We start from the raw sequence: 12,658 nt of genomic DNA, 5'->3' as shown, positions 1-12,658 counted from the left end.
CACAGCTGAATCAAATGGTTTGATCTCTTCAGCATGCCATCATGTTTGGCAAAGGCCTGATAACAAGCCATTCATTTGATTCAGGTGTGTGGGAACAAGGATGCATCTAAAAGCTGCAGGACGGTAGCTCTCGAGGACCGGGATTGGGCACCCCTGATTTACAGCATCTTCCCTTATTTTTATACTTGTTGTTCTCTCATCTGTACTTTTGAAATTCCTGTCACACTTAACTCTTCCCCAAAGCATCGACCACACATGATGTTCGATTTGGGCAGCAGCCCTTTTATTTGCCCCACACAAACACACTGAGGTTTTGCTTGTTCAGCCTGGGACACAGACACTACCCTGGTGGCTCGTTGCTCCCTTCTGTGTCTCTGCTCCTCACTGTCAACATCAAACACAACTCAACGCACTGCGTCACCCTTCCTCTGCAGCAGGCCACAGACCATGCCCCCGCCATAATTCCCTTCATTTTTTTCTTTGTTTGGACAAAGTGCTTTTGAGAGATGTCAACATGGCAATAAACTGTGCCAAGCAAGTTGTTAGGGATCCTCTAGGCATCAGAGCCTGGTAAGAATGGATCATATGATCATCTGATGTGATGTGATGGTGCTGCTTCACCAGACTGATGATCCTTGTGTCTGGTTCCAGGTTGGATGACGTGATAACTTTGAGGGTCATGATCTCACAAAGTATTTGGCTGGATGTGGTCTTTAACCAGCACATAGAAACAGGAGGGTGTCATCAACATAATAAAATGCCCCTGTCTTCCTCTGAAGCATTTGGGCTGTTTCTGTGTTTTTGAGCTAACTGGAGTGAAACACACTGAGATACTCAAACTAATAAACTGAATTAAAATCTTGATTTTCAGTTTGTGTTATTTATCGTTTCTAAAATATAACCCTCGATGTCATCATTAATTCATCATCAATTAAAATATGTCATTTTTCATCCCTCCATCTTTGACATTTATCCAGTTCAGGGTGACAGTGGGGCTGGGGTCTATCCCACCTCCCAAAGGGCAGAGTACACCTTGGACAGTTCTCCAATCTGTTGCAGTGCCAATACAGAGAGACCATTCACCTCTGTGGGTAAGAGAGAAGCCACACAGACACAGAGAGAGTATGCAAACTGCACAAAGAATAGCCACAGAGTGGATCTGAACATAGAACTGTCTCGGTCATGGGTCGGTGACCTAGTGTTTTGAGTTTTGTACTTTTACATTTGATTTTATCATGGTTTATGACTGTTTGTGTTTTGGTTTCTGTCCTAGTATTTCTAGCTCCCTAGTTCTGTAGTACTTCCTGAGTTCTAGTTCTTAGGTTTTGTTATTTGGTTTCTCGGTGTTAACTCTGTGTCTTTCTGTCCCACATTTCAGGTCTCTATATTCTGTCTCCCGAGTCTCTATTAAGTTTACATGTCTAGAGTTCAGTCTGTGTTTCCTGTTTTACTTTGAAGGTCTGTGTCTCATGTCAGTGTTTCTAGTTTGCTTCCTTTGTCTCATCCTGCCTAATTACTCCCAGCTGTGCTCTCCTTTTGTGTCTCATTGCCCTTGTTATCCCTCAGTGTATTTAAGCCCTGTGTTTCTCTTTGTCAGTGTTGTGTTCTCCCTCATGCTGTGTGTTCCCTTGTGTGCTGCTCTGTGATGTTTAATTTATATTTTCCCAGTCTAGTTTAGTTTTGTATAATTTCCTTGAGTCAGTAAATAAAGCTGTATTTTGAGTTTATTCCCGTGTGTTGTGAGTCCTGCATTTTAGGTCCAATCTCCTGCCTGCCACACAGCAATCCTTGACAAGAACCTTCTTGTTATGAGGTGACAGTGCTAACCACCCTGTGTATGTAATTTTTGTTGTATTAAATTATCCAAGTCTTTAGAGTCAGAGTTCCAAGAAAATAATCCTTCAACTGAATTTTTTTTCAAAAAGTTAATTTTCCTTTTCTCCAAACACTTTGGGTTATCACCAGTATGAAAGCCTGTTTCCACCACTTAAAAAAAAAAAAAAAGAATTTTGAAATTTCGAGTTAGCGCTGCCAATCAGTAATCTACGTGAATGACGACGTCATTTCCTTGTTACCCCGGAGCTGAAGCCCTCAGCTACAAATGCTACAGCTAAGCTACCGGTATTACAGCCAGTCATGAACGCACAAATTGCTGAATAATTTCAACATGGCTTCACCAATGCTGAAATCCTTGTGTTATTAGCTGAATCACATGGTGTTACTATCAGCAAACGTACTCTCGAAATCTCCAATTTGTTGCGATGCAGTTTACAGTGAGTGTTCCTCTGCGCCATATCCTTCCTAACAAGAAAATGATGTCATTCACATAGATTACTGATTGGCAGAGCTAACTCGAAATTTCGAGTTACTTTTCTCAAAATTTCGAGTTAATAAGTTGAAATTTTGAGTTATGGATACTTTTTTTCTAGTGGCTTAAACGGGCCTCCATACACCAATGATGACTTAATGATTTCTTTTTTAATTCTTTACATTATTTTTCACTGTTTGAGCTATAACTGGGTAACTACATAAATGCTTGTTATTTTTTGAGAAATATCTGGAAATTAGAATAAAATTTGACTTACATTTGGACTGAAATGTGGCAACTTCAAGTTGTATCCATTATTGTGTTCAATTTTAAAAGCATTTTATATTTTAGTCTTTTTTTAGTGCAATATTATATTCATGGTATGATTCATATGGTCCTGTGGTGTAAAATCAATAATAAAGCTTTGTATGCTTTGTTTCTGCCATTAATTAGAACTGCTTTAAAAAAAAAAAAAACTTCCTCAAACATCAGTTTGTCTCACTCTGATTGATCTGCTTTGTTTGTCTGTCTGGAATTTGTAACCATGAACCCACCATTGCTTGCTATTTGCTTTTGCGTGACTCATGCTCAGGTCCTCTTATCTGAACCTAGACAGTTACAACTCAGAAAACTCAGCAACAGCTCTGGACAAATTCAGACCAGCAGAGACACCATGATGAAAAGTCTATTCTTTTTGCTCTTGGTGGCTGTAGCGAACGCTAAACGCTTCCAGCGCTGTGAATGGGCCCACAAGTTGAAGGATAGTGGAATGGACGGCTACCGCGATGTCAGTCTGGCTGACTGTGAGTATGACCTGTCAGACTGCCTGGTCTCACACACAAGAGCTAAATGACTTCACATGTGAATCCCATGCTAGGCACTTTACGATCAGCTTGTTATGATACACACACTATGTGTGTGTGAATGGGTGGATGACTGGATGTGTAAAGCGCTTTGGGGTCCTTAGGGACTAGTAAAGGGCTATACAAATACAGGCCATTTTTACCATACTTGTTACAGCTTGTTACTTTACGTTACGTTCAGTCTGTTGCAAAAACACATCATTTGTTCCCATTTCTTTGGTCGAATTTACAAAAATGCCAGAAATGACCCAATTAGACAGGCATAAAGAAGTGAAAACAAGTCTTATGGATCAGTGTTAATGTAGCTGACCATTAATTTCCATCACAGTTTTCCTCAACAAACTTTTTTCCTAAAAAAATAAATAAAACAATAACTAAATATAAACAAACGAAGGAGGACAAAAACTGTGATGAAATGTACTGACACTTTTGTCAATGAATGAAAATGAGATAAAAAAAAATCTTGGAGATGTTAAATCTTGGAGATATTAAGCAGAACTAATTAAGTTGCATAGAAGTGTGGGACAAGCTTGGAAGTGATCCAATCAGAAGCTATTTCCTTGTGCAGCAAGGTTAGACCAGTGACAGTTTAAAAGTATATTCGTTGGGTTAGACGTGAACGATTGAACTGCCCCTGGAAATGGAGCGGGTTTGGAACGGGCATCCGTAAAACATGGTAGAGGCTTTGTCATGTTTGATGGTACTTTTCTGCATTCATGATTCCATCCATGTTGACAAACTCTCCAACACCACTGAGTTTAATCTGCCATTAAATACCATCTGGAAGAACTCTGATTGGTAAGGCTTCAGTTTTCAGCATGATAATAATCCCAAAAAAACTGCCATTGCACTGAAAGTGTACCTAGTTAGAAAAAAACACAGTGGAACACTATTAGTTTGGTCTTCAAATATGATAAAAATGTGATTCTGATGAGAAAAGTGGATAAATGAGAAAGTGTTGGTTTTAATACCTGACGTTTAGATTTCAGGAGTCCATGTCTCCTGTTTTGTCTGCAGGGGTTTGCCTGACCAAATGGGAGTCAGACTACGACACCATGAAGACGCACCACAACAACGATGGATCCACTGATTTTGGCATCTTTCAGATTAATAATCGCTGGTGGTGCAATGACAAAATCATGTCTTTCAGAAATGGATGCCAAATCAATTGCAAGGGTCAGTGATGAGCCAGGTCTTGTTGTGATCTGAATGATACCAAGGTTTAGGATTGGTTCATGGCATGAGGGGTTGTTAGAACTTCATCCAAGCAAAGAACCTAAAGATCTGCATAAAAAGCATTATTACTGAGAAAATCACATCTTCTATCAGTTATTATGCAAAGGTTATACTGGTCCAGCCCACTAGAGATAAAATTTAAGTTTTTCTTTGTACGTCACTGTTTTCCAAGCTTATACAATAAAACGTGTGTCAAAGTGGATGGATTAATACCTTTTCTCCTGTGTTGTACTTGTTTTACCTCAATCACCACATCTTAATTGCCATCATGTATTTACTTTTTTTAATCACAGACCTTTTAAGTGATGATGTCACCGTGGCAATCAACTGCGCCAAACGTGTTGTTACAGACCCCCAAGGCATCGCAGCCTGGTAAGAATGAATGATGTGATTCTAAAAACTGATGGTCCTGCTTTTTCTGGATAGACAGTCATTTGTGAAAGGATTAACTGCGTGTCTGGTTTCAGGTATGGATGGCGTAATCACTGTCAAGGTCGTGATCTCACACCCTATTTGGATGGATGCGGTCTTTAATCAACACATAGAAACAGGAGGGTGTCATCGGCATAATAAAATGTCCCCATTATCTTCTAAAACATTCAAACTGTTTCCATATTTGATTTTAAAGAAGTAAAATCTACTTAGTTACTAAAACCAATAAATTCAGTTTAAATCTTGACTTTCAGTTTGTGTGGCTTACCATTAGAAGATTGGAACTATGTTTTGTTTTGTTTTTTACATTTCATTGTTCTCCTAACTCTTTACAATTAGGTTGTCTTATTCTAGGCTAGTAACACAGACTGGAAAATTAGCCTTATGAAAACTTAAGTACAGTAGCTTCAGTAGCTTGAATCATTAATCATTCTCTATCTGAGTCTCAGTCTCTCGCATTGTTGTGGAGAAATTTTGGCCCTCTCTTCTTCACAACAGTGCTTCAGTTTATTTAGTTTGTGGGTATTCGTTTATGCACTTAAGGTCCCGCCTTTGAATCAGGTTGGACTTTATCCTGGGCAGTGTAACATGTCAATTCTTTTCTTTTTCAGTCATTCTGTTATAGACTGGGTCAGAGGAGTTCCTGGTTAATTCCATGACTGTAAGTTGTCCTTGTACTGTGGCTGCAAAACAACCCCAAATCGTTACTCTTGTATCACCTTAATTCACGCTTTGTATTAAGTGTTTGCGCCGATGTGCTGTGTTTGGTTTTCATCAAATGTGGTATTATGCAATATGGCCAAACATCTCCACATCTAATCTGTCAAAAGAGCATTGTTCCAAAAGTCTCATAGATGGTTCACATGCAGCTTGGCAAGCCTAAGTAGTGCTGCCATGTTCTTTTTAGAGAGAATGGGCTTTTTGCACTGTCTGACCATGGGATGAATTTAGTGGGGTGTCTAGTACTGGGGATGCTACAGACCAGCAATGTGCAAAAACCTTTGCTTTGACAGAGGTGCTCACAAGAGTCTTGTTTAAGGCCACAAAGCATGTTGGGAAATTCTGTGAAATTTGTGTCCAGAAACACAAATCGTTAGATTAACTGTTGAGACTATTTCACACACTGTTGGGTGAGAAGCAGTTGCACCCTGGATGGGTTGGTGGACTGTAGCAGAGCATGTGCTTAAGCAGCACCTATCAGCTAAAATCTTTAATAAACAACAACAGTTTTTTAAAGATGTTTCCCATGGAAAAGATATATATAAATCTTGTAAAGTTTGTATCTGTCTTGTGTGAAACTTGTATGAAAAGCATACAAGAGTGAAAACAGATATAAGATCCCTAGAAAAATCATATAAATGAAACTTGTATGTTTTGGATACTTACTAAAACAATGTATGAAAGTGGGCACTTTCATGAGTAAATCATATAAGCCTTATATGATTCACTATATGAAGTAGGCCACATCTGATGCATCTGATAAGTTTTTTATATTTCTTTTCCATATGGGAAACAATTAGTGGATTTGATTATTTGGACCTTGCTCAATATGATGGTTCAAAATCAGATTTCACAAACCTATAGTGGAATACTTTCTTCTTTTCCGTCTACAGTCTGCAGATGCAGTCAGTAGCGATTTTTGATACGGGCGACACAGGCGGTTGCCCGGGGCGGCATCGTGGTGGGGGCGGCATCACGGGCATCGGCAGAAAAAAAAATTGCTCGTACTCATGCTGCCCCGACGTCATGCCAGCGCATACTAGGGATGGCATAGGCACCGATCAGTTTTCTATCGCTCATTTGCTGGGAGTAAGGGCGCCCTAGTTTGCGAGGTGCGCCTGCTGCTTGCGGCACAGAGAGGAGAGGGCGGGGCGGCGGGGGATTCTCTGGCTGGCTGGAGCAGCGTCTAATAACCAACTCGCAAAATAAAACAAAATAAAAACAAAACAACAAACACGAAAACACCAGACATTATGATACAGACTTATAATTTGTACCAATGTTTTTCCGAAATTTTATACGTGAAAAGTGAGCACGAGAGCCCTCGGTGCGCCTGCTTGCTGGTGAAGTCAAAGTAAACTTTATTCTCATCTATGCTACATACAGTCCAGTATAGGGCTTTGGAGCGTGATGTCACGGGAGGGAGGCCACGCCCCCTCTCGCCATGACAGTAGGCCAGACAAAACACACGGAAGCATCAGCTATGGTTCGTACGCACTGTGTTGTCGGTTGCAACGGTAGATCACACGATAGGGAAGGCAAGAAGCTGGAAAATGGGCTCTCTTTTCATTGTTTCCCCTCCTGGAGGCAACGGGAGGGATCTCATGTATCCGATAATACTAAACGAAGACGTCAGGCTTGGATTGCAGCGGTCAGACGAGCGGATATCGAGTTCTCTGCCATCCCCAAACGAGAGCAATTGCCCACCTGAGAATTCATGTTGAGCGAGTAATAGGTAGTTTGCGTAACAAATTCAAAATGCTACACACTACAATGCCAATCCGATTACTCACATCATGTGAGAGTGAAGACAGCACTGATTGATAAGATTGTTAAGGTGTGCTGTGTTTTGGTGAATATGTGCCCCAGTGTGGTTGTCAAACCAGGGCCAAATGAAACTTGCTCTTGTTGAATATTCATAAAACTGCTGTGTTGCATGTACAGTTCATTGTAAAGAATTGTACTTTCTATAAAGTGGTTTCAATGAAACAGAAAGAAAAGTATGTTTATTTTTTTTTAATTCAAGATCTATTCACATGTACTTAGCAAGTACATACACATGAAATGCAAACTATTTACATGGCAACACACAGCTGGCATCAATCATGAATCGTTCATCTAGAGCAAATTTTGGGGCAGCTGCTGAGGAGAAGTCAATGTTATGTGCAACCTCTGGCTGTATCTTGGTCATATGGTGAACGTACTCACAACGTGGAGGCTTAAAAACGGCCAAATCTTGTACCCAACAGTTTGTGAATCAGATGTGCGCCTCCAGGGATTTATAATTACGAAAATGATTTCCCCTATGCGCTGACTCCACAGACAAGGTACGCGAAGATATCGGGATAGGACAACGGTGGTAGGCTGTCTGGGTTTCTACTCCACTGCCTTATTTCATACGGGTCCACATTACCGATGCACGCTATTTTTTCCACGTACCGTCTCTTGGCGTCTGGGCGCAATCGGTCACGATACAGCCCTTTGTCTTTTGCGCTGACTTTAAGCATGGTTTTGGCAGTACAGCTTCCAACACTGTGTTTGTTTTGATTTGTTGCCTTCTGACATGGCACATCCCATCCCACAATGCACTACGGCATGACGTCAACTCCAAAGCCCTATATAGAGAGACGAGACGACGAGGCTCCAGTTACAGCAGTGCAAGTAAACAAACAATAAATATAAGAAGAGTAAGAAAATAAATATACACTTTAGGACCAGGGGTAAAGGGATCAGAGGGACTGTTCACCCAGGGCGCCAAACAGGCTAGGAAACCGCCACTGGATGCAGTCTTGCCATTTCAACCAATCTGCTTTTCAAAAGTTTTTTTAAAGTTGCAGTAAAAGTCATTGAAAAGATGAATCCCTAACAAGAAAATAGCAGTTTCACAGTGCTGAAGACTAAACCCAGAGTATTTTAAACATGTGACAGCCAGTTAGCATGTATTGAAAACACATTGGCTTCACTCATTTCAGAAATGCTTGGCTAACAAATACACATGACACTGAATTTATCATGTTGTTTATGTCAAAGCTCTGTAGCGGAAGGAGATTTAGGCACCTTGAGAAGACTAGTGTTGTGATTGGGCACTATGCAAACAAAACTGAATTGAACTGAATTGGAATGGATGGATAATTGAAAACCATAATAGGCCAAAAGACTTTTGAAATTGTTTTAATGCACTCTGCTGCTGCTCATTTGCTTTCCCATAAAGTACACTTAGGCTGTGTGTGTTGTGATGGAAACAATCAGATGTGACATCCAGAAATAACCAGAACAAACGCCGACTGCACAAACACGCACACACAAGCTTGTGTTTGTATTGATATAATGGATGTTCTAACCCCTAACCCTATATCCTTAAAGCCGCTCTCATGAATATTCATACATTAAAAACACAAACAATTAATTTGTGTATGTGAAAGGGGTCGCTCGTGGTGACAAATACCCTGATAATTATGCTCTGCAGCTCTCCTCGGCACTGGAGCCTTTTTCTTCTGCTTGTTATTAATTTTATCTTTTTGTTGCTTTAATTCCAGAGGAAACAGCTGGTTAAAGACTGAAAATGCTGATGAACCCACTGCACGCTCATAGATTCAGTTTTATGTTCAGATTCATGAAATATACAACATGAAAGCTGCAACTTCTCTCCTGTTTATCTTACACTTCTGACTGTTAACATGCAAGAGGAGGAGGGTGACATTTTAAAAACAGGACACAATCGAGTACTTTTATCCGCAAACTGTGCAGAATGTTTTTTTTTCCATACATCCATCCATGTATTTTCTTCCACTTATCCGGGGCTGGGTCGCGGGAGCAGCAGCCTAACCAGGGAAGCCCAGACCTCTCTCTCCCCAGCAACTTCCTCCAGCTTGTCTGGGAGAACAACAAGGCGTTCCCAGGCCGGCCGAGAGATATAATCTCTCCAGCATGTCCTGGATCTGCTCCGGGGTCTCCTCCCACCGGGACATGCCTGGAACACCTCACCCAGAGGCATCGTTATCAGATGCCTGAACCACCTCAACTGGCTCCTTTCGGTGTGGAGGAGCAGCAGCTCTTTTCTGGCCAAACTCCTCGTCCTTTGAAGGAAGCCCATTTCCGCCACTTGTATCCACAATCTCGTTCTTTCAGTCACTACCCACAGCTCATGACCACAGGTGAGGGTAGGGATGCAGAATGACCAATAAATTGAGAGCTTTGCTTATACACTCAGCTCTCTCTTCAACGCGATGGACCGGTATAGCGTCCGCATCACTGCAGCCGCAGCATCAATCTGTCGATTTCCCGCTCCCTTCTCCCATCACTCATAAACAAGACCCCGAGATAGTTGAACTTCTCCACTTGGGGCAGGAATTCGTTCCTGACCTGGAGTGTGCACTCCACCCTTTTTCCGGCTGAGGACCATGGCCTCAGATTTGGAAGTGCTAATTCTCATTCCTATCGCTTCACACTCGGCTGTAAACTGCTCCAGTGCAAGCTGGAGGCCATTACCTGATGAAGCCAACAGAACCACAACTTCCACAAAAAAATGAGATGAGATTCTGAGACAAGAAAGTGACAGCCTTCTGCCACCTGGCTACGCCTAGAAATTCTGTCCATAAAAATTACCAACAGAATCGATGACAAAGGTAACTCCAAACTCCTCCCACACCAGGGTTTTTCCGTCAGCCACTGCCTGAGCCGCGTTCCGCTTGGTCTGTCAGTACCTATCAGCTGCCTCCGAAGTCCCACAGGCTAACCAAGCCCGATAGGGCTCCTTCTTCAACCTGGTAGCTCCCTTCAACTTTGGTGTCCACCATTTGGTTCAGGGGTTATCACCACAACAGGCACCAACCACCTTGCGGCTGCAGCTCAGTGCAACGGCTTTGGCAATGGAGGTGCTGAACATGGTTCATTCAGACTCAATGGCCCCAGTCTCCCTCGGAATGGTGTTAAAGCTCTGCCGAGGGTCTGCATTGAAGATCTCGTGAACCAGGGCCTCTGCCAGGCGTTCCCAGTGCACAGTCACTTTCCAAGTCTGTCCTGCATCTTCCCCCGCTACCTGATCCTGACAGCTCAGTCGCTCTCTTTACACAAGTGTCCAGAAGATATGGCCGCAGGTCTGGCGATATGATTAGAAAATTGATCACTGACCTGCGGCCAGGAATGTCCTAGTGCCACGTGCACTTATGGACTCTCTTATGTTCAAACATGGTATTTGTTATGGACAAACTGTGGTTTGCACAGAAGTCCAACAACAAAACACTGTGGACTTCAGATCCTGGAGGACGTTCCTCCCAATCACGCCCCTCCAGGTCTCACTGTCGTTGCCCACATAAGCATAGAAGTCTCCCAGTAGGATAACAGAGTGTCCAGGTGGAGCACTCTCAAGCACTCCACCCAGGGACTCCAAGAAGACTGGGTACTCTGACCCACCACTTGATGCATAAGCGCAGACGACAGTCAGGACCCGTTCCCCAACCCAAAGGCGCAGGGAACAAAACTCTCGTCCACCAGGAAAAACCCCAACAGGCAGCAAGCCGAGGGAATACTAGGATACCCACTCCCGCCACCTCTCACCAAGGGCAAAGAGTTCATCATTAAGTATTTGCTCTACATTGATTCCATGTATTCAAAGTGAAGATTTTCCACTTTTAAAGAGTAAAAATTTCACATTTGTTATCTGGAAAGGTCAGTGATGGTTTGAATCATTTTGAGGCTCTCACCAGAGACCAGAGTACCTTTATGGAACAGATATTTATACTACTAGGATGTGCTGTCGGTATGAACATGAGACCGGACATTTACAGCACACAGCATTTCCCTCTCAAACATAAAAAAGCTTAACACATCCTCTTTGGATGTGTTAAGCTTTTTCTATTTATGATATGAAGTTTTCATGCTCTCATATTCTTCAAGAGCCCCCTCAAAGACAGAGACTTTTCACAACCTCTCACTGTGCTGTAAGCATCTCTGACTGAAGTGTTCTTGTGCCTGAATAGAAGCAAAGGTCTGCAGCTAGCTTCCTACACATGTAGGAAGCTTTCACAGCAGCAGCACAGTAATGCTCATGGTTTTAAAGTGGCATGCTCACGGTTGTAAAGTTTGAGCATAAATCCAGATTTATCACCTGAAATCATCATTACTGGTGCTGCTTCCTGCCTCCAGTCAAACCTCAGCTGCTGTTTTCTCATGCGGAGCACGGACGGAGCTGCTGTTACAGGATGGAAGCAGGAATCCCTGAACGAGGCAGAGGGAGAGAGGAGCATCTGGCACAGAAGCAGGATTTTAAATGTGTGGTTGCAGTGATCAGAAACCGGCATCATGGAGCCATTAGCAGATGCAAATGAGGCCAGAACTGGCAGGCTGGTTTGTCTCACTCTGTCTTTAACACACAAACACCACGAACACCAATACAATCACACACAGACTCCAACATCTGGACTGGGAGCAGTTTGTGCCAAATGTCTGACAGAACAAACTACCCGCTGATTACTTAACTTTTCTTTGAGCTCCAACAATGACTTCTCATCCCAGGTTTTTCCTCATAATTTATTTGCAGGAGCCTCCTGGCGGCTGTACCTTGATTTATCTGCCACAGCAATAAGCACCAAGAGATAAAGGCCCCAGATCTGCTAACTCCTTACTGTGAAATTAGAGGGATGGCACTAAAATCTACTTGTATAGGTTTACGCCGTCGGTATACACTGAAAACCGCATACAGCTAAAGTGAAATAAAAAATTTTTAAAAATCAGATTCCACATTGTTAATTCAGTAGTTGATATAAATCCCTTTGGCAGCAATTACAGCTTTCAGTCTTCTTGGGAACGTCTCTGCTGGCTTTGCACAGCGGGATTTACAGAGGTTTATCCCATCCTTCTTTGCAGATCCTTTCAGAGAAGGAGATTTTCATGTGAGACCAGGTGTGTGACCATTCAGGCAAAACAAATGTTTAGATGCTAGGCGAAAATACCACTACATATCAAGAAGGGGGAGGTCTGCACAGTGTTATTAACTGTAAACCTTCTTCAGCTCCCTTCAATTCCCGATAGCTGACCTATTTAGCCTCATTTTGGGGAAACAGCCTCCATGCTCAGAGAAAAACAAAAAGACAAACATAAC

At 42.3% G+C, this 12,658-nt stretch overlaps 1 protein-coding gene across 1 annotated transcript; it reads left to right on the top strand.

Annotated features, from left to right (window-relative positions):
* Positions 1–2,868: 2,868 nt before the first annotated feature.
* LOC146705402 (lysozyme C-like) lies at positions 2,869–5,086 on the top strand. Its single transcript, XM_085463061.1, has 4 exons — positions 2,869–3,111; positions 4,189–4,347; positions 4,701–4,779; positions 4,875–5,086. The coding sequence occupies exons 1-4, from the start codon at positions 2,982–2,984 to the stop codon at positions 4,939–4,941; spliced, it is 435 nt and encodes a 144-aa protein (XP_085319187.1). The 5' UTR covers positions 2,869–2,981; the 3' UTR covers positions 4,942–5,086.
* Positions 5,087–12,658: the final 7,572 nt, after the last annotated feature.

This window comes from Copadichromis virginalis, linkage group LG7, assembly GCF_057382275.1.
Source record: "Copadichromis virginalis isolate Kocher_CV1m ecotype Utaka linkage group LG7, C_Virginalis_male_GT1.1, whole genome shotgun sequence".
NCBI lineage: Eukaryota > Metazoa > Chordata > Actinopteri > Cichliformes > Cichlidae > Copadichromis > Copadichromis virginalis.
This window is presented reverse-complemented; position numbering and strand designations above follow the sequence as displayed.